The sequence below is a fragment of the Somniosus microcephalus genome, chromosome 6 (genome assembly GCF_052327205.1).
Source record: "Somniosus microcephalus isolate GS21.2 chromosome 6, FLI_Smic_1.0, whole genome shotgun sequence".
In the NCBI taxonomy this organism is placed as follows: domain Eukaryota; kingdom Metazoa; phylum Chordata; class Chondrichthyes; order Squaliformes; family Somniosidae; genus Somniosus; species Somniosus microcephalus.
In genome coordinates, this window is record NC_140992.1 from 109,393,636 (window position 1) to 109,421,508 (window position 27,873).

The 27,873-nt window shown below is 45.7% G+C and overlaps 1 protein-coding gene across 6 annotated transcripts in view; it reads right to left on the reverse strand.

Annotated features, from left to right (window-relative positions):
- LOC147115980 (uncharacterized) overlaps positions 1-27,873 on the reverse strand; it is a 650,930-nt gene that overhangs the window by 422,352 nt on the left and 200,705 nt on the right. For 2 of the 6 annotated variants that reach the window (XM_085990664.1, XM_085990663.1), the window contains exon 1: positions 1,059-2,301. The exons of the other annotated variants lie outside the window; for them this stretch is intronic. In XM_085990664.1, coding sequence (XP_085846790.1) covers positions 1,059-1,097 — 39 coding nt within the window. In that variant the 5' untranslated portion in view covers positions 1,098-2,301. Of the gene's footprint in view, positions 1-1,058; positions 2,302-27,873 lie in introns of those variants that run through there. 6 annotated transcript variants of the gene reach the window in all.

The window sequence follows — 27,873 nt, forward strand, 5'->3', positions numbered from 1 at the left end:
ACCTGTGTTGTGCGTGCCTGACCTGACCTGTGTTGTGTGTACCTGATCTGACCCGTGTTGTGTGTACCTGACCTGACCTGTGTTGTGTGTATCTGGCCTGACCTATGTTGTACGTGCCTGGTCTGACCTATGTTGTGCATGCCTGACCAGACCTGTGTTGTGTGTACCTGACCTGACCTGTGTTGTGTGTGCCTGACCTGACCTATGTTTTGTGCACCTGACCTGACCCGTGTTGTGTGTACCTGACCTGACCTGTGTTGTGTGTACCTGGCCTGACCTATGTTGTACGTGCCTGGCCTGACCTGTGTTGTGCGTGCCTGACCAGACCTGTGTTGTGCGTGCCTGACCAGACCTGTGTTGTGCATGCCTGACCAGACCTGTTTTGGCATGAATAAATCTGTTTTGAGCAATGACAGTCTTTCTTCAAATTCCTGCCCCATTCAGTATTATATGGGCAAATTGTATCACCCTACATACAGCAAACATCAGGAAAATCAAAATATAATATAGACACGCACTCATAGTTCCGCGATGAGCTAACAAAAACCAGCATACCTTATAGTATCTGCTGATAATGACAGAATAGGGGGAAAGAAACAGAATCTGCCAAGTTTATGCAGTGCGCAGACATTAGTTTTGGTTTCCGAAGGAGCAGCTCTCGAGATGTGAACTGTTGCCAGTTTATTAACAATAGACACTCTGAACCCGTCACCCCAAATTCTCAACACCCAAGCAAGCCCAGTTTGAGAAAAGTAAAAGCTTCTTTTCTGCAGTTCGACAAACGAGATTTAAATTTAGATTTTGCAGAAAGGATAAATCAACATGTCACAACAGAGCAACAAGGGAGCCACAAAGCATCGCAGATTAAATCTCTCTGTCTGATAGGCAATGTGATCAGGCCAGCGTCTTTGCTGTTAGTCGGAGTGCTGAAATCTGGGCACATGCCTAAGAAAGCAGCTTCCCTGTTCAGACTCTTTCTATATACAATCTTGGCAGCAGTCCCTGCTGTAGCCTGACTCGCACACTGCTAGCAAACTTAACATTAAACAAAAATTTACCTTGAAAAGTGTCCGCATGAAATAGATTATACTGAGCATTTTGTTACGGCGAATCTTAGAAAGCCCGTCTGAGGAACATACTTGGCTTGTTTCAGTTGTCGATCTCCTGCCGTGCCTCAGTTAGATGGTGTTTATTGTTACTATTTTGGAGGGACTTAGTTCTAGTGCTGTACATGAGCTCTGCCAGGAGCTTACATTAAGGAGTTGCATAATGATTAGAGCTTATCTGTTTCCCTTTTTGCAAAGCAGTTGCTGTGTGCAGGCGATGCAGGGCTGGAAAAAGGTGCTCAGCACAATCTTAAAGAAATGTAAGATTGTGGTTTGACTGGGCAAATAATTCAACGGAAGAAAACACAGTCCTGTGGAATGCTAACAGCCCCAGACAGAGAACAGCAATTTTACATCAATGTGAATTTCTTGTCATTGTATTTCTTTGAAGGATACGAAGCAGTCATTTTGTGGATTCACAACCGTGGTTGCAAAGGGAATAGTTACAAGCTTTGTAAGTGTATTGTAAGTTTGGAATTGTTGCTGCAGCTTAATGTGAGTCAGTTTTTTTTTGTATTTAACCCTTTAATAACCTGTTACATTTCAGTGGACAATAAATATAAGCACTGAATTCAGAACATTATCCAACCCCAATTAAAGGGATCAAATAAGAAATAAATCGCAAATGCTGTAAATATGATGTAAAATGAAAAATGGGGGTATTTCTACACAAAACAGCTGATATTAACCCTCTCACTGCTGTCCATTTCTGGAAGGTTTTTTTGTGCTAGTTCGGTTATTCAAAGAAAAAATATTTTTACCCAATTGAGGTTCAAGGGGGCTTGTCCCCTTAAATTAAGTGATGATGCACCTCGACAACAGCACTGACTGTCCTGCTGAAAGATTTCCCCCATTCAAATAATCGATAGAGCTGCTTCATCTCAATGACTGTTATTGTAGCCACAGATTTATAGACAGGTGCCAGTTTTGAAAAAAAAAATCTTCTTTGTAAGATTGAATAGAGGTGTTCAAAATTATCAGGGGTTTTCATAGAGTAGATGGGCAGAAACTGTTTTCACTGGCAGGAGGGTCGGTAACCAGAAGACACAGATTTAAGATCCCGGAAGCGAAGAGGATAATTTTTTTTACACAGAGAGTTGTGATGATCTGGAATGCACTGCCTGAAAGGGTGGTGGAAACAGATTCAATAATAACTTTCAAAAGGGAATTGGATATATATAAAAGCAAACATTTTCAGGGCTAAGGGGAAAGAGTGGGACTAATTGGGTAGCTCTTTCAAAGAGCCAGCACAATGGGCCAAATGGCCTTCTATGATTGTGCCTGTCTCTTCAGTGGTGGGACAGAACACAGCCTGAGAAACTGAATCAAACTCCTTATAGTCTAGTGGGGAGAGGTGAAGTATTCATTCACGACTGGAATCGGGGAGGTACAGTCTAAAAATGAAGGTTGAATCTGTCAAAATGCTTATCACTTTGGAATATGAAACATCCAAAGAAGTTGACAAAACAATGTGTTAATTATGCTCTTTATAGTTATATTAATGACATACTTTGAGCTGTACGTTACACCGTTAAACACAGGGATGGGTAAGGAGCTATCCCATAGGCGTTGGTGCATCATTGCACTGCTCTTTAGAACTTACGTGAGTCTGTGCCATCATGTCCCACATGACAGTTCGTGACTTTGGTCAGGTCACCTGGACAGGTGCCAAGAAAGGCAGAGGAGAGGCACGTCTCCTTGCAGAGAGAGAGGACATCAGCAGGCAAGTCACGCTAGGAGGACTTTAAACACCTTTCCACAGCTGATTCCAGATTAAGATTGGCAGAGGGCCGTGGGCAGGTTTCCAATTTTCTGTCGTCGGTGGCTGATGAATGGTGAATGGCAAAAAAGGGTAAAAAAGAAAGTGACTTAGGTTCGACATAAAGGAAGCAGGACTCAAGTCTCATTCTTCCAAATTTTATTTTAAAGTTACAAGTTGTTTGGCTTTTATAAGGCATTAGTGAGACTTGCCCTTTTAATATAATTACAAAAGAAACTTATCTTTGTTAGTTTTCTTTTTGCACTCAATGAAAAGTTTCCTATAGAGCTCACACTGAGATTTTAGTGTCAACTTCCATTAAGTTAATGTTTCTATTTTAGAAATAGACTTATCAGGAATTAATATTGGATTATAGAAACTCAGATTTGTTGTCTATGCAGGTTATGCTGCACTTGATTGCTTATTCAAATCTAGTCATGCAGCACTCCCATTTCATGAACTGAGCTGTACATCTCAGCAGCACTGTGGCCATTGCTGTAGAGATCAATGGTGCCCCTACCAGGCCAGGAGGTGTTACTGCGATGCTGCTCAATTGTGAATGATTTCCATTCTTTTTGGGTGCAAGGATTGCACTTGACACTTTTTAAATGTAACAGATTCGAGCCATCTGAAAGAAACTTTCAACGTGCCCGAGGCAGATGGCACATTTAAGACCAAAGTTTTTGTAATGTAGTGAACAGGAGAGAGAATTTGGCTTCATTAGGAAAAAGAAAAGAAAGACTTGCATTTATATAGCACCTTTCACGACCACCGGACGTCTCAAAGCGCTTTACAGCCAATGAAGTACTTTATTGCAGTGTAGTCACTGTTGTAATGTAGGAAATGCAGTGGCCAATTTGCGCACAGCAAGGTCCCACAAACAACATGATAATGACCAGATAATCTGTTTTAGTGATATTGGTTGAGGGATAAGTGTTGGCCCAAGAGACCAGGAAGAACTCCTCTGCTCCGACATCCTAATATTGGGAATTTGAGAAGTCAGATGTGGATACCCAATCGCATTTCTGCTACAGGACACCCCTGATGCATGCAGGAAAATGAAAGCATCCCACACCAAGTCAATCTGTGGGGAAAATGGATGAAGGCGGGTGGCATTAGCATCCCTAATAAAAAGACTAAGATGCACCATACACCCAACTGGATCACCAGGGAGCTGATGCTCCTCACCACCACACCCTCACCCCCCATCCACTATTCACTAGGAGGGATACAGTCTGGGCTGCTAAGGATTTATAACCCTGAATATCTTAAAGAGCAACAGTCGTCTAGTACTGCCCTAATAAAATGTGCCTCTTACTCATTTCAATGCACACTTTTAAAGGAATAGCACTGTCTTGTAAAAAATGTTTGAGAGATCTTTTTGAATTCATTTGCAGACCCATAACATAACAAAATAAATTGCATCAAAACGCATCACCCGCTTACTCTGATGATTTAAATCATGACAAAAACCCTGCGCATTTCTTTCAGTGCTCCTTTCTCACACGATGAAATAGTTGCCAGAAATGTTCATGAAAGAAGTGCCCTACAAAGGACCGTTTCACCCTGGTTATAACCGTGGAGAAGCTTGTTAAGCTGAATTGTGCTTACAGCTGATTTTCTTTTTGCGGGGTAGAATCCCAATGAACAAAGCTGCTTGTGTCGCAAATGACTGGCACCTCATCGGAGTGCAAAAGATATTTTTCTTCCCAGTATTTCAGGAGATTCCTTTGCACCAGCCCAGATTATCTTTCTATTGGAATAGTCAATTGAAAATTGTTAGCTTTAATATCGAAGTAAATAATAAGAAATGGTTACAGTAGAACAGGAATTGGTGCAATGACATTTTATAGGCCAAGTGCAGAAGAGAGGCATGATGGGCTCATGAAGGAAAAAAAGAAAAGAAAGACAGACTTGCATTTATGTAGCGCCTTTCATGACTTCAGGACGTTCCAAAGTGCTTTGCGGCCTATGATGTGCTGTGTAGTCACTGTCATAATGTAGGAAAAGGATTCCCTTTCTATTAGCTGCTCTAAAATGGATATAAATAAAATGTCCGGTAAACTGGTGACAAGCTGATCGAGGCGTTGGTTATCCTTTATCATTATATACAGCAGCAAGTGAAGAAAAAAACTGTAGGGGAAAAAAATGGGGGTATTTTGATTTGTTTTTAGGTTTGGGAATGTTAATTAATTCTGACCAAAATTGTCCAGTTTACGGCGTTGAGGGAAGGCTATTATTTATTTCCTCTGGAAACTGCTGCCGGAGAATCGCACAGCTTCTAGAGTGTCCCCTTTATTGGTTTATTCAGTTTGTTTTATTTCTTGCGTAATTACTCCCTTATATTAGCAAAGGATTTCTCCAATAGCCTATCAGAATGGCCTGCCTAACCATGTCTCTGCACCATGGATCTTGGCCATCTGGACATGCAATGTGACATTTCCTGGGCAACTCAACTGCTCAAACCCAACAAAGATATGCAACTGATATTCTACTGAATGGAGTTCAAAACTTCTGACTCCAAGATCTTTGGTCCTTCTGTTAGTTAACTGTGCAGCCTAGTGTGATGTTACCACTTGAACATTTGTGGCCCTCAGTGTTACTGTATTAAAAAGGCTATGTCATTTATCTACACATTGTAAAGCTTGTCCAGGGGAGTGAGCTGCACACTGATAGACAGGATTTTACAGTCTTTGATGTGGGGTCATAATTTTTTCATATCTATTAAGTGAACGATAGTATGCACATGTTCACATGACAGATAATAGGATTATAATATTTTATTACAGGTTGAAGTTACTTCCTTTTGATGAGGAAATCCCTACTAGACAGAGGAAGGTAATTATATGCAGAGACTAAAGGAGTGCAAAATATCAGGTCACAAATCTCCAGTGTAGTGACTGTGGGGAAATAAACATGGATTTTGCTACACCTGCCGAATTATATTTTTGCCAGGCACTCATTCAACCATACCATAATTATGAGTTATGGCTCTTAAATTGCGAGTTATGGCTCACTCTTATTGTGGAATAGAATGTGTGTACTGCAATTCACTGTTGTCTATATGGTAATTTCTACATGCTTCACCAGAGATTTAACATTATGGTGCATAGTTGTAAACAGACAACATGTTCAAGGACTTTGGAGAGGAAAGGGAGATTGGAGGAGGGATGGTATTTTGCAAGGACAAAGGGGTACTCTTACCACAAATTCCAACCCTTGGCAAGTCATCTGGTCAGGCTAAAGTCTTAATCCTGGGTGTCCTGGTTGTAGAGCTGGAGGAGTTTAGAGAGATAGGGAGGGGCGAGGCCATGAAGGTTCCGCAAACGGCAATGAAATAGTAACCAGGTAAACTGTTTTAGTGATTGGCCAAGGCACCGGGAGATCTCCCCTGCTCTTCTTCAAATTGTGTCATGGAATCTTTAACATCCACCTGAGCAGGCTGATGGGGCTTCGGTTTAATGTCTTTTCCGAAAAACGGCACCACCACAGTATTGCACTGAAGTGTCAGCCTGGATTATGTGCTCAAGACTCTCAGAGGAGCAGGACTTGAACTCACAACCTTCTGAGGTGAAATTGCTATAACTGAGCCAAGGCTGGTACTTGCTGAAATTATTAAACCCTTAGTGAAAAATCCTTTCTGTTGTCCACAGAGCTGAAATTCAGACCCTGTTGAGATGCCATCGTCACAGAGATGGGGTAATCATATAAGTTGGCATTATCAGCAAGGAGTCTCGCCCATTGACAGTGCAAATCGGAAATCTAGATGCGCATTGCCCGTGATTTTCCAATAATATGGTCCTTCTTGATCTATGGTCTAATTGAACCATCTAAAATTCTTAAGGTGCTTAACCAGGTTAATGCTGAGAAAATGTTTCCCCTGGCTGGGGAATCTAGAACACGGGGTCACAGTCTCAGAATAAGGGGTCAGCCATTGAGGACTGAGATGAGGAGAAATTTCTTCACTCAAAAGGTGGTGAATCTTTGGAATTCTCTACCCCAGAGGGCTGTGGAGGCTCAGTCGTTGGGTATATTCAAGACAGAGGCTGATACATTTTTGGGAACTAAGAGAATTAAGGGATATGGAGATAGTGTGGGAAGGTGGAATTGAGGTCAAAGATCAGCCATGATCTCACTGAATGGCGGAGTAGGCTCGAGTAGGCTCGAAAGGCCGAATGGCCTACTCCTGCTCCTATTTCTTATGTTCTTATGTTCTTATGTTCTTGCTTCCCATAATAACCCTACACTAACCAAGTAGAAGTCCAGGAGCTCAAACCCAGCACCAAGCTCATGGTCTACAGAGCAGTAGTGATATCTGTTGTGTATGTCCCTTTAAGGGAATAACTGGTCTTAGACTGCAGTACCGGCAGTGACCACCCCTGTATAAAAGGCCCTAGCAGGCTTCTGTAGTTTCAGTTTCAAGCTGCCTCTTGTTCAGTAAAGTACCTGTTAAACTGTTCTCCCGAAGTCCGTGTATTATTGAGGCGCGGACTTTACAATACCCGCCCTCCTGTATGCTTCAGAGACATGGGCCATGTACAGCAGGCACCTCAAAGAACTGGAGAGGTACCACCAACGCTGCCTCCACAAGATCCTGCAAATCTATTGGCAGGATAGGCGCACCAACATCAGTGTTCTTGCTCAGGCCAACATCCCCAGCATCAAAGCTTTGACCATGCTCGATCAGCTCCATTGGATGGACCACATCGTCTGCATGCCCGATACGAGACTCCCAAAGCAAGTGCTCTACTCGGAGCACCGACACGGCAGGTGGGCAGAGGAAACGCTTCAAGGACACCCTCAAAGCCTCCTTGAAAAAGTGCAACATCCCCACCAACACCTGTGAATCCCTGGCCCAAGACCGCACAAAGTGGAGGAGAAGCATCCAGGAAGGTGCCAAACACCTCGCGTCTCTTCGCCGGGAGCAAGCAGAAGCCAAGCATAAACAGTGGAAGGAGCACACATCAACCCAAGCACCCCACCCACCTGCCCCTTCAACCACCGTCTGTCCCACCTGTGACAGAGACTGTAGGTCCTGCATTGGACTCATCAGTCACCTGCAAACTCATTTTTAGTGTGGAAGCAAGTCATCCTCGGTTCCGAGGGACTGCCTAAGAAGAAGAAGAAGAGACACTAACAAAACCCAGTGCCTAATGAGCTCGCTCAGCCTCCCGACCTGAGTGCTTTGTCAAAGAATGCCCCTGGTCCTGTTAATGAGTAAAACCACCCAGAGGTACACAGCCATATAACCCAACCAGTCAGTTGCTTTTGAAGTGTTGGCCACGATATTCACGGGGTAGGTGTCGTCGTGGGAGGGGAGGCGTTATGGTCGGGAAACCCAGAAATGTGGGTTTCCTCAAACGCTGTGGAGTTTCAATGGGTGTGCGTGTTTTGTTTCTTTTTAAAAAGAGATTCCCTGCCCAGAAGTCAGCCTGATTGACAGGGTTGGCTGTCTGTTGGATGAGGAAGGCTCCAGAAAAGGCTGCAGCCTAGGATCAGGTAAGTTTTGTGGATATTGGGGGTAGAGATCGCGGGGGTGGGGGGGTACAGCATGATTGGGAGTGGGAAGATTGCGCAGGGGGGAGTCGGTATCACGGGAGGGGTCAGTAATGGATGGGTATGGGGGGAGGAGATCGTGGAGGTGGGGTGGGGGATGTGGAAGAAGCACCCCTGGTCCACAAGCAATGCTATAAAGGTACTTAATTGATAAATCCAGCCTTTCACGCCTCCTTTTACCTGTCAGATTTCCCGAGCCCCAGGAACCCCAGTCAACACGGGTTAAAAATAGAAAGCATGTAAAAATGCAAGCACGCAGCCTCTTTAAAAGGCTTCAACAACCAACTCACCTCCTGAGAGCGGATTTGTCGCCCGCCCTCCGTCCCGCCTCCTTTAAAACCAGAAGTTGGGGGGGTCGAGATGGGTTGGGTTCCTGTTTCAGATTTTAATATTTTAACCTCCCACCTGAACCCAACCCATTAATTTTGGGTGTTAAAATTAGCCCCGTTATGTTAGTAAGTTTGTAATGCAGCATGTCGTGAGAGAGCATGTAATTCTGTCAGTTGTAATATAGCATGGCCTGAGAAAGAAGGCAACATTTTGTACAACTTGATAGAGAAAAAAAATGTTGACCAAATGTTATTTGTGTTTGGGCGGTAAAAAGACATGAAGAATTGTGCATATTTCATCAAAATAATGTCACCCAGAAGGGATGCATGTCAATGATGTCTTGCGCTTGTGAAGAAAGGGGAAATGTTTGCCAAACACACTTCATGCAGATGACTCTCTCTGAAACAAAGGAAGGACCCCAGAGCTGAGCAATCATAAGTTAATTCTGTATTAAAGGCAGTGGTGACACATTATTCCTTTGATCATACACGCAGCTGTAGTGTATGTAACCGTTCTACCTTTAAGAGAACTATTGTATGTAACCGTCCACCTTTAAGAGAACTATTTTAGGTGTTGCACTACTTTATCTTGGCTGCTGTATACTGTAATACCGGGAGTGACCACACCGGTATATAAGTGCTGTGTAAGGATTTATTGGGCAGATTCGCCCTGACCTTCGAATAGTAAAGTCCTGTTAAAGTTACTCTTGTAGTCTGTGTATTAATTCACCATATAACCCACAGACTTTACAGTGGCGACGGGTTTGATCTTACCCTGCGGCAGCGACACACCCGAAGCAGTTAACGAGCGTCGAGAAGAGGCACCCGCCCTCGTCGTTCTGCTGAGAGAAGACTCGAGTCTGCAGAACAAGGAAGAAGGAAGGATTCAGACACGAAGCCTTCCATCAGCAACAGGCTGTTATTGTCCCTTCTGCCACGGCGGTGAGTGAGCCGATCAGCCAAGAGAAGCAAGTCGGCCACGTTGACTGTGAGTAGGGGGAAAATAAAAAGAAACGGAGGATAAGGGCGGTGAACTCGACCACGGTCGGGGGAAAGGAGCCGGACAGAAGTCGGGCCCAGAGGCGCTGAGACTGGGGCAGCGTAGGGCACGGAAGCCGCGGTACAAGCGGGAACGCAGCCGGTGTGAGAGACCGGGCTACAAGCGGGAACGCAGCCGGTGTGAGAGACCGGGCTACAAGCGGGCTGGGAGACGCAACAGCGTCGTGAGACAGCTAGACCACGACCGGCGAAAAAGGCCGGGCAGCTACCGAGGCCGCGAGGCACTGCGACCGGGATCGTAAGGCGCGGGAAGATATAAAAATAAATAAAACCGCGGAGAACTCAGCCGCAGCCGGGGGAGGAAAGGACCGGACTGCGAGAGGGCGGGGAGGCGCGATTGGAAGCCGCTGAGGGAGAGACAGAGCCCGAGTGAAGGGGGAACGGGACCGAGCGAGGGAGACCGAGCGAGATTCCGCCCAGCGGCTGGAACTGTTCGCCGCCAACGGGTTGTCCCCAGCGCCGGTTGCCGGCCGAGAAAAGGGAACAAGGAACGCACTGAAGCTGGCGCGCAGGCTGCGAACTCCGAAAGCCAGCGGTCGTCGCCCGAAGGAAAGCTTACCCCTCCCGCCAGGGGAAGAAACGCGAGAAGCCACCAGTAGGCGGGGGAGAAGACAGAAGCGGGAAACCGCCATTTTGAAAGTGGGCGGGGAAGAAGACAAGCGCGGGAAACCGCCATTTTTGGAAAAAAAAAGTAACGAACAAATTCGTTGTGGTTTCTCAAAAAGATAGTGAAGATGCCTAAGCATGGTAACATCAACAACTTCGATTCCGAGGTGGAAGATTGGGCCACGTACGTAGAACGCATCGAGATATATTGTGAGGCCAATAAAATAGCAGATGATGATAAAGCTCTCACCTTATTAAACGCAATGGGGGCGAAGACATACAGGCTATTGAAGCATCTTCTATCACCAGCTAAACCGGCGGATCAGACTTTCGCTGATATTGTTGCTGTCCTGAAGGATCACTTGAACCCCACACCGCTGATGTTGGCGGAACGATTCAAATTTTATGCGAGAACGCAACGGAAAGAGGAAAGCAATGCGGAATACTTGGTCGAACTGCGTAGACTAGCGAAATACTGCCAGTTTGGGGAAAATCTGACAGAGGCATTGAGAGACAAGTTCGTGTGCGGGTTGTCGAAGGAAGGAACACAAAAGCGACTGCTCGAAGAGAACGATCTTACACTTGACAAGGCTGTCCTTATTGCAGCATCACACGAAGCAGCCGCGAGAGGCACTGTGGAAATGCAGCTGAAGGCAGCGGTACTCAGCGTGGATCAAATGACTTCGGGTACAACAAAATGTTATCGTTGTGGGAAGACAACACACGACCAGAACCAATGCTGGTTTAAAAACCAGGAATGTAGAAAATGTGACAAGCTTGGTCACATAGCTAAAGTATGCCGGTCAGGAAAGAAGACCAACAACAGAAAAAAGTCACCGCAGGAAAAGTACAGCAAGGTACACAAGGTGGCTGAGAAGAGTTCAGATGAACAGAATTCGGATTCAGACCCGAACGGCCAGGAACTGGGTAGTCTGAGAATTCACAATGTGAGTAAGGAAGCTGACCTACAAACTATCTGGGTCACACTAAAAGTAGCCGGAGTCCAAGTGAAAATGGAATTGGACACAGGATCAGCCCTATCAGTCATAAATCGAAGGGATTACAACCGGCTATTCTCACATATACCCTTGAGAGATACCAAGATCGTATTGCAGACATACACGGGGCATAAAGTATACCCCATGGGAAAGATACAAGTCAAGGTGAGAGACAGGGGCAAAGAACACCAAGGAATGGACTTATATGTACTACCTGAGGGAGGTCCACCACTTCTGGGACGGGAGTGGGTCAGGGAAATAAACACGGAATGGCACTACCTAAAAGCAATAACGAGTGAGAACTCGGTGAAGACAATCAGCTTAGACTCTGAAACGGATGACGACAAGACCAGCCCAGGTGCGAAAGACAAGTCTAAAATGGACTTGCTGACTAAGGTTGGAAAAACGAAGGAATGCATAAACACTGATGCTTCAAAGGAGAACAAAGTTTCAGAACAGAATTCCACTGAACAACAACAACATAGTTTGGCAGAGAATTCTGAGTCTGTCCAGTTTACAGACATGCACAAGTCTGAGGAACACCGGGCTCGAACTCAACGCCATTTCAAATTACAACAGCAATTAGAACAATTGAGTTGCCGTCTCGAGCAAGAGATAAAAGCAATGAAAACGTTCTTTGACACAGAGTGGGAGAATCTGGAAAGACAACAGAAACAGCTGAGGGAGAAAAGGGAGCAGGAGCACAAAAACCGTCTGCGCAAGGAGGCCAAACGAATCAAAGCTGATTCGGTTTCTGAAGGTGCGTGCTCTAATCTGGTGGAGCAAGATGTTCAGCAACTGAAGGTGCTTGTTAGCAGATTGCAGGCAGAAAAGGCTGAGTTGGTCGCCATGAATTCCGAGCTCCTACTGAAGTTGGGTGCAGCATCACCGGACAATTCATTTGTGGAAATTCGAATGGTGGAGGCTGCAGATGATGGCGAAGTAGAAACAGCAAAGGAGCCCCAGGGCAAGGTTATAAACAGCCCTGCAGCTACTGGGAAACGGATGAGGTCAGAAGAGTCAACGGTCAGCCAACTCCTTCATATGCTGAGGGACAAGACTCTGAAATGGGAACAATTTGGACATGAGTCTAAATCTTCAAAGGAGAGGGATTTGGAGCTCCCAAAAGTTATTGGAATAGCTGAGGTTGCAACACAGACTGAGAAGATGGCAGCAGAGCAAACCTTGGATGCCAAAAGTACGCTGATTCACGTCAATGTTGAACAACAGAATGCTGAAACAGCTGCTCCAGTAGAGGGATTGAATAATACAATCAATCAATCTCCCAATGAAGTTGAAGTATTGAAATCACGAATGAGGTCATTAGTAAAAGACTTGCAGGAAGCCCAGAAAAAGCTGGATGAAACTGAACGCATGAAGAAGTCTCTTCAGGAAAGATGTCTGGATTTGGAACAAAAGCTGGCTAACGTCCAGCTGGGTATGGAGGAAATAGAAGACCCTCTCACTGGCCTAGCTCAGGACGACACCGAATATTACCATGACCTGTTGGACGACACCGAATATTACGATGACCTGCTCTGCCCAGCTTGTGATGAAAACTCCCAAAGTGCAGAAACCATGAAGAATCACCTAAAGTCTAAGGAACATCGGGAGATGGTGGCGCTACTACGGAAAAAGGAGGACGAGAAGGAGGAACGGTGCATGCAGCTGGCAGCTGACAGTGGAGCCCAGAGAGTCTCCAAGAAGCAGAAAAGGAAAAGACGAAGCAGAAGATGATGACCATCTGAACCATTATCACCTCTACCAGGTCACGCACGTGGTCTCTCCGTACGGAGCCAAATCAGTTTGGAAGTAGAAAAACTTCCCAAGGTACTCAAACTTTTAAAAGTCAACAATGCTGGTTCAGAAGTGACGGAAGTTCAAGCTGTTAAGTCCAGTGAAGGACTATTGGATGAGTCACTCCAGCAACGTGAACCGACTACACCGAGACTGAATCTGTGAACTGTTTTCCGCAGAGACTGAATCTGTGAACTGTTTCCCGCAGAGACTGAATCTGTGAACTGTTTCCGCAGAGACTACATCTGTGAACTGTTTTTACATGAAGTTGGATATATGTTATGTTTAATGGGGAATAAGTATGTTGTAAGCTAAAAAGGGAGGATTGTAGTGTATGTAACCGTTCTACCTTTAAGAGAACTATTGTATGTAACCGTCCACCTTTAAGAGAACTATTTTAGGTGTTGCACTACTTTATCTTGGCTGCTGTATACTGTAATACCGGGAGTGACCACACCGGTATATAAGTGCTGTGTAAGGATTTATTGGGCAGATTCGCCCTGACCTTCGAATAGTAAAGTCCTGTTAAAGTTACCCTTGTAGTCTGTGTATTAATTCACCATATAACCCACAGACTTTACAGCAGCTATTATAATGCTAACACTGTGGGCCTCTTCTAGATATTACTGAATATATCACACTCAGTGGTAAATGGTGTCAGAGTTGCTTGAATATTTATGGATGGTTATTGCATCTCAAGTTTCCACTACCTCATGACTAACACAAATTGCGGAGTTTGATTTACATGTGCTGACAGCGACCACTTTGTACACTTTTGTACTGGAAATGGCTGCAGTGGGTGCAAGTTGCCGGGTTTGTGCTGATGTCACAGCCTGTTTCCTTGTCAAGAGGAGAAGAAAAAACAAAGCAGCGATTGGCTGACACCAAGCTTGGGATTTTAGAAGCCTGTAAATAGTGTGAAGAAGGGAAAACTCGGAGCTGAAAGGTATTGAATGAATTGTAAGATTTATGGATCAAAAAGTTGCAATGAAGTATATAATTACTGTGTAGTTTAGTGTGTATATAATTATATATATAGATATATTAGATAGATATAAAGGAAAGATTTGAATTTATATAGCATCTCAAAGAATACAATGAATTACTTTGAAGGGCAGTTGTTATGTAGGATAATATGGCTGCCATTTGTACATAACAAGATCCCCACAGGCTACAATGAGATGAATTCACTGAAATTCCCTCCCTAAACCCCTCTGCCTCTCCACTTCCCTCTCCTCCTTTAAAACCCTGATTAAAACCCAGCTCTTTCCCTTCCTAATATCTCCATCTTTGGCTCGCCATCTGAACACATCTTTGCGAAGCGCCTTGGGACATTTTTCTACATTAAAGGCACTACGTAAATGCTAGTTGTTGTTGTTGTTGTTGCTGCTCTGGGTTTCTTTTGTGTGTTTTGCTTGAAGGAGGATTTGGGAGAACTTCCTGCTCATCTTTGAGGACTGACATGGGATCTCATTCACATGAACCATTGGAACAAGCAGATGACCTTCAGTTTAACATCTCATTCGCGTGGCAGCATATCCACCAATGAGGCCCTCAATACCACACTGGAGTATCAGCCTAGATGTTGCGCTCAAGTTCTGGAGGCAAGCGTGCTACCGATTGAACCATGCTGAAAGGCTGGTTCATCTGGCGAGAAATATAAAGAAAAATATTTTGGTAGGAGTGGATGTCACCATTGAATCAGCCTTACCTCAGTTATCTCCACAGATGAGATGTCATTGCCTTGAAATCACTCCCATGCCTCAGATTGGCAAAGAGGCAAGTACAAGAGATCAAAATATCACCTGACACTTTTTAAGGTATATAATTTGGTGGATTTACATCGAAGCAACAGCACAGAAACTGGTCTACACCAGCGTTTATGCTCTACATAAGCCTCCTCCCACCCTTCTTCATATCCTTCAATTCCTTTCTCCCTCATATGTTTACCTAGCTGCCCCTTAAATGCACCTATGCTATTTGCCTCAACTTTCCACATTCTAACCAATCTCTGGGTAAACAAGTTTTTTCTGCATTCCCTATTGGATTTATTAATGACTATCTTATAGTTATGGCCTCTAGTTCTGGTTTCTCCCACAAGTGGAAAGATTTTCTCCATATCTACCCTATCGAGCCCTTTTATTATCTTAGACACCTCTATCAGGTCATCCCTCGCCTTCTCTTTTCTAGAGAAAAGAGCCTCAGTCTGTTCAGTTTTTCCTGATAGTTATAACTATCTCAGCTCTGTCATCATCCTTGTGAATCTTTTTTGCACCTTCTCCAATATCCTTTTAATATTATGGAGACCAGAACTCCAAGTGTGGTGTAACCAAGATTCGATACAATTGGTGTATAATGGATGGAATTAATGGTGAACATGAGTGTTATGCTGTGGCCATTCATGTGTGAATCTGGACAGTGAGTTGCAGAATATTCAATCATGAGAGTCTTCAGCTGAGTCTGATTTTCATCTCTCCCAATGCCTATTCTCCGAAAGGTGTCACTGGATAGAAATTGGGAGCAGGAATCCTGATTTTCCCACCCTAGCCTTCCTTTGATAAAGTACACAGTTGCTGTTAACGGTTTCCATTGCGGTGCAACACCCACCAGGTGTTTGAAAGTGTAAGTAACATTTTAAAGCGCTATTTTACCAGTAAAGAAACTCCCACTATTAACTGTCACTGGATGGAGAGGAGGGGAAGGCGACACGTTTGCTGCAAAATGCTCCTTCTTTCCCTTCGATTGCTCCCAAAAACAGTTAGGGCCAGTTCTCCACCTTGGGCCTCGCAGCAAGGAGTGGTGCCCGCAGGGTGCTTTGGTCAGGAAATTGTGGGTGGGCATATTTACTATCATTAGAATCATAGAATCATAGAAAGTTACAGCACAGAAGGAGACCATTTCGGCCCATCATGTCCGCGCCTGCCTTTAACTGGACGGGAAATCAGGCACTTTGAGCCCACAATTTCTTGACTGTGAGCACTGATTCACGCTCAGAGCTCACGGTTGTGCACTCAGCCCTTATAACTCTTTGACCTCCCACTCAACCCCAACGCACCTATCCCCCCAATTCCTGCTTTTCTTCCATCTCCATGGGGACTAGGCATCTCGCATGAGGAAACTGTCAGAGTCACAATAGCCAAAGTCTCAGCATCAACTAGTCATTTTCTGCCTTACTATCACTGCACATTGGAAGTAATTCCTCTACAACCATTTTTTCCCCCTTAATTTTCTTCACTCTCCTCCTGAAGGCAATGAATATAGTTCCATACAAAAGCAAAACACTGCGGATGCTGGAAATCTGAAATAAAAACAGAAAATGCTGGAAAAAGTCAGCAGGTCAAGCAGCATCTGTGGAGAGAGAAACAGAGTTAACATTTCAGGTCGATGACCTTTCGTCACGAACTAATTGTTCTGACGAAGGGTCGTCGACCTGAAAAGTTAACTCTGTTTCTCTCTCCACAGATGCTGCCTGGCCTGCTGAATATAGTTCCATAGTGGCTAGTGTTATCTCACTGAACTGGCTACATGAACCTGGACAGTGAGTGTTGGCAGGCTGTTTGATCATTGCACTATCACAGTGTTGGCAGGCTGTTTGATCATTGCACTATCACAGTTGAACCAATTCTATCCTTACCTTCTGTCCAGACAGACACAAGTCAGCAGTAGTCAATGGATAGCAATCAGGAACAGGAACCATGGCTGCTTTATTCCCTACCCCTCTAATCTATAGGTACCGAGGCCAATCATAGCAGCTCGGCTGCCAAATATTCTAAAATCGCCTAATTCAGTACCGCACAGAGACTAATCTTTCCTGGTCTTTGTGGGGGGGATTTTAATCTGGAGGTGGGTTGGGAGCGGGGGACTAGAAAGCATTTGGGAAACCCAGAACGGGTTTCCCACAGACCCTGCCGAATTTAATGGCAGGGCCTGATTAGTATTTCAAAGCACTGATTCCTGCCCGCAGTTAGGCAGATGGAGAGGCTGGCTGGCTGCAGGCGGGTAGGCATGTGGTACTAGGCTGCAGAGAGGAGGGAGGGAGGAATCGGAGGGATGGTCAGGAGCCGGAGGACGATCGGGGACCGGAGGAGCATCGGGGGGGGGAGGGGTCAGGGCCCGGAGTGCGATTGGGGGCTGGAGGAGCATTGGGGGGGAGGGGTCAGGGCCCGGAGTGCGATCGGGGGCCGGAGGAGCATCAGGGAGGAGGGGTCAGGGCCCGGAGTGCGATCGGGGGCCGGAGGAGCATCAGGGAGGAGGGGTCAGGGCCCGGAGTGCGATCGGGGGCCGGAGGAGCATCGGGGAGGAGGGGTCAGGGCCCGGAGTGCGATTGGGGGCCGGAGGAGCATCGGGGAGGAGGGGTCAGGGCCCGGAGTGCGATTGGGGGCCGGAGGAGCATCGGGGAGGAGGGGTCAGGGCCCGGAGTGCGATCGGGGGCCGGAGGAGCATCAGGGAGGAGGGGTCAGGGCCCGGAGTGCAATCGGGGGCCGGAGTAGCATCGGGGAGGAGGGGTCAGGGCCCGGAGTGCGATCAGGGGCAGGAGGAGCATCGGGGCTGGAGGGAGGAGGCCGGAGGAGCTTCGGTAACAGGGGGTTGGGGGGGTGGGTATTTGGGGGAGATGGTTGGCGGCCAGAGGAGCATTGGCGCTGGAGGGGGGAGGCCAGGAAGGTGATCAGAGGCCTCGGGGGGATGGAGGCCGGGGAATGATTGGAGGCCTCGGGGTGGTGGTGGGGGGGTGATCGGAGGCCTGGGGAGGGCTGTCCAATCACGGGGGGTGGATGAGGCAGGGTCGCTGGATCCGGGAGGTAAGTGTAAAGGCACTTACTTCCTGGATCCAGCAATCCTCACCTTCCTTTAGCTGGCAGGTTCCCCGAGGTCCGAGAAAACTAACCAGCTAGAGTTAAATTTGTAATGGTGGATCACCATGAGGCATGCCAGCCTCATTATAATATTTAAATGGGCGGGTTGGAGGCAGGTTGGGAGGTCGGGAGGTCGGGATTCAGTTTTTTAACTCTTTGGCCTCTCACCCAACCCCAACCTACCCATCCCCCCATGACCCAGTTCTACACTGGACAACACCAACAACAACAACTCGCATTTATATAGTGTCTTTAATGTAGAAAAATGTCCAAAGGTGCTTCACAGGAGCGTAATCAGAAATAAAAATGGATGCCAAGCCAAAGAAGGAGATATTAGGAGGGGGGAGCAAAAGCTTTGTCAAAAAGGCAGGTATTAGGAGGGTCTTAATGGAGGAGAGGGAGGTGGAGAGCAGTGGACTTATCAGTGGAAATACTAGTTTTTCAATAAGAAAAATGTTGATGGATGTTAAATGTTGACAGAATCCTTTGGATGGTGTTATAGAGAAAGATTCTTTACTAGACTCTTCTTGTGAAGGATGCACATTGAGGGTATTGCTAATGCATGTAGCTGTATGGGTCATTTCGAAAATATTAAGTTGCAGCATTTAAATAAACAGGATTTCCGATTTCAATAGCTGATCTTCAGATGGGTTTTGCGGTTTCTCACGTCTGCGGCGAGCTATGTTATTTTTCCCCAACATCTGTTTTTATTTTATCTTAAATATTACAGAAATGTTATTTCTTCCTTGAGCTGACCTATCTATACTAACACGCTCAAGAATTGTGAAGCTGCAGCTCCAGTTTTGAACTGCTTTCGTAAATGGGCTGCGTGATTAGGAATTTCTGGCTCGTGTGTCAGAAGCTGCTGTTTACAGAACTGCTCATATTGTGACAAAACTGCTTATGGAGCCGAGTGCTATTGAAGATTTAGTTCGCCAAGGTTTCTGATTCTGTGCCTTGAAATCAGGATCTTCCAAATAAACACATACAAAGGCAGGATAGTTGCTGTAACCCTCGATGACACAACGGAGAGGTGACCTTCTAACATAATAAATGACAAAGAAGCAGTAGATCCAGAACACTGCTTCACACTAAGCCATGGCAATAAGACAAGGCAATAGGGGTTTAAACCAGGAAAAAAAATATTTAGAAGTGATGTTGGGTACAGATGTGCTCCCTGACATGTATGCCAGCCTGGAATACCAGCAAAAAGTTGACCTAAAAAGCTGGCGCAGCCTTCAAAAAGTTGGAAACACAAGAATGGTCCTGTTTATAAGTCTATGACGTATCAAAACAAATAGTTACATAGGCTTTGTAACTTAAGATATCCCCAACTTTCCTCTGCGTGTATTGGAGGAAATAAAACAGAAGGACATGAAAGTGTAAGGGTCAAGGGTTAGGGGTCCCAGAAAATGCATCTGATGTATACAGGAGAATTTTAAGCACTTTTCTCCTTCACAATTAATAGCTTTACTAAACTAAAAATAAGGAATAACAAAATGATATTTAGATTTCCAATAGATCAACCAGACTGTCACTCCCTTATGTCCAAATACCAGGGCTGGATTTTGATACTGGGGCGGGCTGGGGTCATGTAATCCGCATTTCGTGTTAGCCACCCGATTCTAAATCGATGGGGGAGAATGATGCGATTTTAACTTAATTTGCCAATTGAGTTCCAACATGTGGGAACCCATGGCCAATGAGTTTTTCCAGTCTGAAAGTTGCCTCCGATGACATCATCATTGCTGCTGCATTTAAGGTCTGCAACAAGCCTTGCTTCTTCTGCAGACTGCCAACCTTTTGGCCTTTGCAGTGAGAGGCACCTGCAGGAAGAATGGCCAGCCAGAGAGCTAGGTCTACACCCCGCTTCGATGACGTTGCCCTGCAGGCTTTAGTGGAGGGAGCAAGAGCAAATAAAGAGGTGCTCTTCCCTTCTTCAGGGAGGAAGAAGCCTCCCCAGCAAACCAAGGCTGTGTGGATCCAGGTGGCAGAGGAGGTCAACTCTGTCAGTAACCCGCAGAACCTGGCTTCAGTGCAGGAAGAGATTTCATGACCTTCTACGCACTGGAAAGGTGAGTATGAATTTCCGATCACCCTCAATCTGATCCCCATTGCCTCTCCTCACCAGCACTCAGCTTTAGCAATCTCTTCCTCCACATCCCACTTGACACTGACATCCATGCACCCTTACCCATTCCCTCTCTCTCTGTGGTCACATTCACCTAACTATTCGACTACGCAGCCCTCACACTCCCTATCACTCTGATGCTATGAAAACAACTGACAACACACAGGAAGGGCCCTTGGTCTTGTCACCTCACTCCATCTTTGTCTCCTTCTAAGCATCTATGCTATGGATTCTCTACACTTACTCCTTCATTCTCATTCAACCTCCACTTGTCTCCCTCATTGCAGGAAAAGAGAACTCACAATAAGAGAGAAAGAGCGAGGACAGGAGGAGGGCCACCCTCAGTAGCCCAGCTCACCCCCTGGGAGGATGCGATCCTGGAGATCGTGGGACTCGAGGACGATGTGCAAGTGGGGGACGGACAGACGGGTGCATCACAGCAAGCTGGTGACAGAATAGTTTTTCATCTCTCTCACTGACATTGCATGAGTCGCTGATAATGATTCTGAAGCTCTAACAGATGGACTTATGATCATCTGCAAAATGCAATGTGCATGTAACCTTGGCCTCACAGCTCTGACTCTTTCCTTTACTCCCTCACAGGACCATCACAAGCACCCGTCACCTCTAGCCAGGAGGAAGAGCCTGAGCATCCAGACTCCTCAGAGGAAGCTGCAACTTCTGAGGGCGCAGCGTCAGCAGAATTCAGCGCACCCAGCACTAGCGCAGACACTCATACCTCGGAGGCCAGCCAGGAGTGCGTTGGAATAGTCAAGTCTAGAGGTAATAAAGGCATGGATGAGGGTTTCAGCAGCGGATGAGCTGAGGCAAGGGCAGAGAGTTACGGAGGTGGAAATAGGCGTTCTCAGTTATGCTGCGGATATGTGCTCGGAAGCTCATTGCAGGGTCAAATATGACACCAAGGTTGTGAACAGTGTGGTTCAGCCTCAGACAGATGTTAGGGAGAGGAATGGAGTCAGTGGCTAGGGAACGGAGTGTGTGGCAGTGACCGAAAACAATGGCTTCGGTCTTCCCAATATTTGATTGGAGAAAATTTCTGCCCATCCAGAACTGGATGTCGGACAAGTAGCCAGGCAATTTAGAGACCGTGGAGGGGTTGAGAGAAGTGGTAGTGAGGTAGAGTTGGGTGTCGTAAGCGTACATGTGGAAACTGATGCTGTGTTTTTGGATGATGTCGACAAGGGGCAACATGTAGATTAGAAATAGGAGGGGGACACCAGAGGTACTCTTTCCCTCTGCCCAGTCAATGCTGGCACTCTCTCTCTATCTCTCTCTCCATTCCTTACAACATTAATGCTGCCATCTCCCACCTCCACCCAAAGGCACCAATGCTAGCTTCTGTCTTTTTTTCCCTAAAATGCTACTCCTGGATACTGCCCCATTCCTTTTCCCTACATTACCATCCACTGCACTGCCATTTCCTCTCCCCTTAATTGCCATCGTTTCTCCTTTTCCTTTCCCCTTTATTACCACCAATTTCTCTCACCCTCTGTCCTTCATTGCCATCCATTCCCCCCTTTCCGTAGCTCAGTTGGTAGCACTCTCATCTCTGAGTCAGAAGGTTGTGGGTTCAAGTCCCACTCCAGAAACTTGAGCACATAAAGCTAGGTTGACACTCCAGTGCAGTACTGAGGGAATGCTGCACTGTTGGAGGTGCCGTCCTATAGGTGAGACATTTAACCGAGGCCCCGTCTGCTCTCTCAAGTGGACGTAAAAGATCCCATGGCACTATTTTGAAGAAGAGCAGAGGCGTTATTCCTGGTGTCCTGGTCAATATTTATCCCTCAATCAACATAACAAAAACAGATTATCTGCTCATTATCACATTGCTGTTTGTGGGTGCTTGCTGTGTGCAAATTGACTGTTGCTTTTCCTACATTACAACAGTGACTACACTTCAAAAAAAAAGTATTCCATTGGCTGTAAAGTGCTTTGGGATGTTCTGAGGTCATGAAAGGTGCTGTATAAGTGCAAGTCTTTCTTTTTTTTTTCCTGTCCCCTCCAAGGCTGCTTCTAACCGACTGTTGTTGATAAGGGAAGTGAATGTGCCGCTGTATGCTCAAGGTGGGAACTCCTGTTCATAAGAACATAAGAACATAAGAAATAGGAGCAGGAGTAGGCCATACGGCCCCTCGGGCCTGCTCCGCCATTCAATAGGATCATGGCTGATCTGAATCTAGACTCACGTCCACTTCCCTGCCCTCTCCCCATAACCCCTAATTCCCTTATCTGCTAAGAAATTGTCTATCTCCGTTTTAAATCTATTTAATGTTGCAGCTTCCACAGCTCTCTGGGGTAACAAATTCCATAGATTAACTACCCTCTGAGTAAAGAAGTTTCTTCTCATCTCAGTTTTGAAAGGGCAGCCCCTTATTCTAAGATTATGCCCCCTAGTTCTAGTCTCACCCATCAGTGGAAACATCCTCACCGCATCCACCCGATCAATCCCCCTCACAACCTTATATGTTTCAATAAGATCGCCTCTCATTCTTCTGAACTCCAATGAGTAGAGGCCCAACCTACTCAACCTTTCCTCATACGTCAACCCACTCATTTCTGGAATCAACCGAGTGAACCTTCTCTGAACCGCCTCAAGAGCAAGTATATCTTTTCTTAAATATGGAAACCAAAACTGCACGCTGTATTCCAGGTGTGGCCTCACCAATATCCTTGCGAGCTCCGTGCGTACCAGGCAGCTAAGTGTTCTTGCTGCTTGGTGCTCTTGGCTCATCAAGAAAAAAGCATTTCACTGACTAGATTACACTTCTTGTATTCAGTTATGTGACCAATAAAATTGAAATTGAAATTGAAATATAACTGCAGCAAGACTTCCCTGTTTTTATACTCCATCCCCCTTGCAATAAAAGCCAAGATTCCATTGGCCTTCCTGATCACCTGCTGCACTTGCATACTAACTTTTTGTGTTTCATGCACCAGGACCCCCAGATCCCTTTGTACTGTAGCACTTTGCAGTTTCTCTCCATTTAGATAATAACTTGCTCTTTGATTTTTTCTGCCAAAGTGCATAACCTCACACTTTCCAATATTATATTCCATCTGCCAAATCTCCGCCCACTCACTTAGCCTGTCTATGTCCTTTTGCAGGTTTTTTATGTCCTCCTTACTCACTGCTTTCCCTCCCATCTATGCATCGTCGGCAAACTTGGATATGTTGCACTCGGTCCCTTCCTCCAAATCATTAATATAGATTGTAAATAGTTGGGGTCCCAGCACTGACCCCTGTGGAGCACCACTAGTTACTGATTGCCAGCCCGAGAATGAACCATTTATCCCAACTCTTTGTTTTCTGTTAGAAAGCCAATCTTCCACCCGTGCCAGTATATTACCCCCAATCCCGTGATTTTTTATCTTGATCAGTAATCTTTTGTGTGGCACCTTGTCAAATGCCTTTTCGAAGTCCAAATACACTACATCCACTGGTTCCCCTTTATCCACCCTGTATGTTACATCCTCAAAGAATTCGAGCAAATTTGTCAAACCTGATTTCCCCTTCATAAAACCATGCTGACTCTGTCCTATTAAATTATGTTTATCCAAATGCTCTGTTACTGTTTCCTTAATAATGGACTCCAGCATTTTACCAACCACAGATGTTAGGCTAACTGGTCTATAGTTTCCAGCTTTTTGTCTACTTCCCTTCTTAAATAAGGGTGTTACATTAGCAGTTTTCCAATCTGCCGGGACCCTTCCTGAGTCCAGGGAGTTTTGGAAAGAATTTCTGACTGCAGTACGCAGCGGCGAGGATCAATTCAATTATGTGTCTGACTAGGTTCAGAATGGCACTGAGGAGACAGTGGCCCATCCGCACTTCTTTATGTCAGCAAACGCTGATATGTGGACTGGGCCCCAAAGCACTGACAGTGTGAACTGTTGACTGATAGCTTGTATTACACAGAGGGACTGTCATATAGGCAGGATAATGGAGAAACAAACCTTGGAGTTATTTAAGAAACAGTGGACGCGATTCCAGGGTCTTTTGAGATGTTCGGATTTAAAATATATATATATTGGCCTGGATTTTCCGGGGCCTATGACCACATATGCATATGCAGTCGTAAGTGCCCCGCACGTTCTGGGTTTCTACATGCGATGCGCATGCGCGAAAACCCAGTACTTGCGATCTGTCAAGTTTCAGCTTGACAGAGCGTACGAATCCGCAGGAAATGGACATTCGCTGGCGCAGGGTTGGGCTCCTGTCCAGCAAATGACCATGAAACTCTTACACCTGGTAAAAACAGGAGTAAGGCCTTCATTTACCAGTGTAAGGGTTTAAATAAATATTAAAATAACATTTTAAAAATCATTTAAAAATTCAAAAACCTTTAAAATTAGTTTAGGTTATTTTTGCCTCCTTTAAAAATGTTTACATTTATTTTTCACAAAATTAAATTTTTGTTTTAAATGTTTAATTAAATTGTATTGTAATTTATTTTAAACATGCGATGATTTATTTTTATTTAGGTTTTGTGAAAATGTATTTTTTAGGGGATTCCTATTGTGCTTATGGGGATTTCGTATGTAAATTGTATCCCCGTAAGCATGATTGGGAATCCCCCTTTTCGATTGGTTGGGCTGGCCCACGTGATCCCGGTGATGCTTGTGAACCGCCTGCACCCCTGGGATATGTGGGCCTTTACACAGGCGTACACCTGCAGGCCCAGGAGCGCGAGTCTTTGTAGGTCCGGGGCTATCAGGTAAGTATGCATTTTACTTGCAGTTCGGAGGCATTCGCCCGCGGGAAGCCTCTGACCGCAATTTCAGGTCCATTATAAACTTGGAAACTGTGTAAACAATGAAACTTTCAGCATTTAAGGGGTTTGTTTTTATTTTTTAATGAAAACTTATGTTTATTCACTGTATAAGTCAACACATGCACTCATAGTGCACTAATTGATACATTTTCCCTCCGTGCTCTTGTCGCATACTGGGAAATTGTGTACCCCAATCAGTGATTTTCTATCAATTGATTTTACTTGAGATCTCCTTTCCCAATTCTCCTCGATCATAAGACCCATCTCCCAATGATTGCTGATCCCAAACTCTCTCTCCACTGTACCCAGAACCTCCCGCCCCTGCAGTACTCCCAGACCCTGAGACTCCCTCACTGAATGCCAATAAGTCAGTGTCCCTGATAACACTACTTGGTATAATACCTGTGTTCTTATCAAACCTTAAATTCACAGTGAGTAATGCCATGGTGAAATAGATAAAGAGCTGCCTGATCTTGCATTGATTAAAAAAACACATGCATAATGGTCTGATCTTAATTACCTTCACTGTTAACATTTTCATGAGCGTCAGGGTGGAATAGGGTAGCATTACATAAAATTGCTGTGTGGTCTGGCACATCTTCTGTGCCAGAGTTCTATTGTAGAGATTTAAAGATACTTGTGATCTAACTCACCCCCTCTGTTTTTCCACTGGATCCAAGCCATGATTACTGAGCAAGCGACTACCCGAGGTAAATAATCTAACGTTTATGACGTCAACGATGTTCTTCCACATCTCAAAACAACTTTTTGTTGTAAGAGGAAATTAACTGATTGTTGCCTGGTTTGGAAACAGTAAAATGAAGATTGGTGTGGCACGGCAGTACATCAGAGAGCCAGCGTGTGGAGAGACAGAGAATTGGGATGTGGGTTCATGTCCGCACTCCCAGGTACCTCTGAGTGCTTGATCTCAGCCTCATTGCTGTGAGAAAGTGCCAAGCAGAGGTGAATCGCTTTCCCAGAGTGAGGAACCAAAGTTAGGGGGAAGGTTTAAAGGTTCATCCTCAAGCCTCCCTCAAATACCTCTGAATTGTCAGTTTAGCATTAGACTGGGAGTGGGGGGGGGGGGGTCGTTCATCCATTTGCTTGTCTTCTCGACTGTGAATGACGCATTGCATGAAGACAGAATTGTGGTAAAAGTAAAGATTAGAAGAGGAAGTTTTTGTATATGAAACAAAGAACTTGAATTGATGTAGTGCCTTTCACATACTCGGGACATCGCAAAGCACTCCAAAAACCAGTGGCTTATTTTTAAAGTGCATCGCTGTTGTTTTGTAGGCAAACACAGCAGCCAATTTGTGCACAGCATTGTTCCACAAACAACCAATATGATAAATGACCAACTAATCTGTTTTGGTAGTGTTGGTCGAGGGTTAAATCTTGGCCAGGACACAGGAGAAGTGTCTACTCTTCATCTGAAAAAGTGCCGTGGGATCTTATACATCCACCGCAGCAGGCAGTCAGGGCTTCGGTTTAACATCTCATTCAAAAGACCGAGCCTCCAATAATGTAGCTCTCCCTCAGTACCACGCTCAGATATCAGCCTAGATGATGTGGGCTTGAAGCCACAACTTTCTGAATTATAGGCAAGGGTGGTAGCATGAAGCCAAGTCACAATCTGGGAGCGGAGCCTCATCCATTGGGAGCAGATATCAGGAATTTGGAAAAGAAAGAAAGAAAGAAAGACTAACTTTCATTTATGCTCTCTCATAAGACATGCTCTCCCATAACTATCTATGGGGGAAAAATTCAGTTGGTAGCGCCACCTGTTAGCGCCTTAAGAGGGTGCTAAGTGGGGCGCAAACCAACTAGCGCCCGGGCGCGGTGATATCTGCGCCTCTCGCGAAATTGACCGGACATTTTGCGGCGGCGCTAAACAATACCGCCCGATCTCCTGCGCACGCAGACCTTGACGTCATTCGAGAGTGCAATGCCCTTGGGGCACCCCGGACCGGAAATTCAGTGGCGCCCCCCTCCTTTCCGCCTGGCGCGACCAACGACAGGTTGACTGGAACGCTTCCCAGTCGCTGTGGGGCTGGGGGGCCGCTATTTAAAGGGGGCCTCTTCCTGGCTTTTGTGTGGTAGCCATTTTTGCACCACTCATTCTGAGAGAGAGAGAGAGATTTGGAGAGAGACAAAGAGAAAGAGAGAGACTTCTGCATTGAGTCAACGCTGTCTGAGGTAGTTTTGGCTTCTGACCATAACTTTGCAGGTACTTTGCTTTTTGACCGTCATAACTTTGATTGCCCAGATACTATGGGGGCTGCAGTGGATGTGAACGTTGTCCTTCTCCATCACATTCAGAGGGCACAGAGACACAGAGAGAGAGTGGCAATCATGGCTAGATGGAGGAGGGCCAACAGGCGTTGGTACAGGAGACCTTACCCTCCCAGGGTTTTTCGCCAACAGTTCTCATACATTAACATGTCTGAGGAGCAGTGTTTGCGAAGGTTGCGATTCAGCAAGGAGGTGGTCACTGAGCTCTGCCACCTGCTTCAGCCAGATCTGCAGCCTCAACTGAGGAGCAGGATGTCTCTGTCGGTGGCAGTGAAGATAACAGTGGCTCTCAACTTTTATGCCACCGGCTCCTTTCAATCCGCTACTGGGGACATCGCCAATATCTCCCAGTTCGCAGTGCATTGCTGCATCTGTCAGGTCACAAATGCCCTCTTTAAAAGGAGATGAGAGTACATCTCTTTCCCCATGACTCCGGACAAGCAGCAAGAATGTGCAATGGGCTTTGCTAGGATAGCGGGCTTCCCCATGGTGCAGGGCACCATTGACTGCACCCATGTGGCTTTGCGGGCGCCGCAAGAGAATGCCGAGGATTTCCGCAACCGAAAGGGCTTCCATTCCTTAAACATTCAG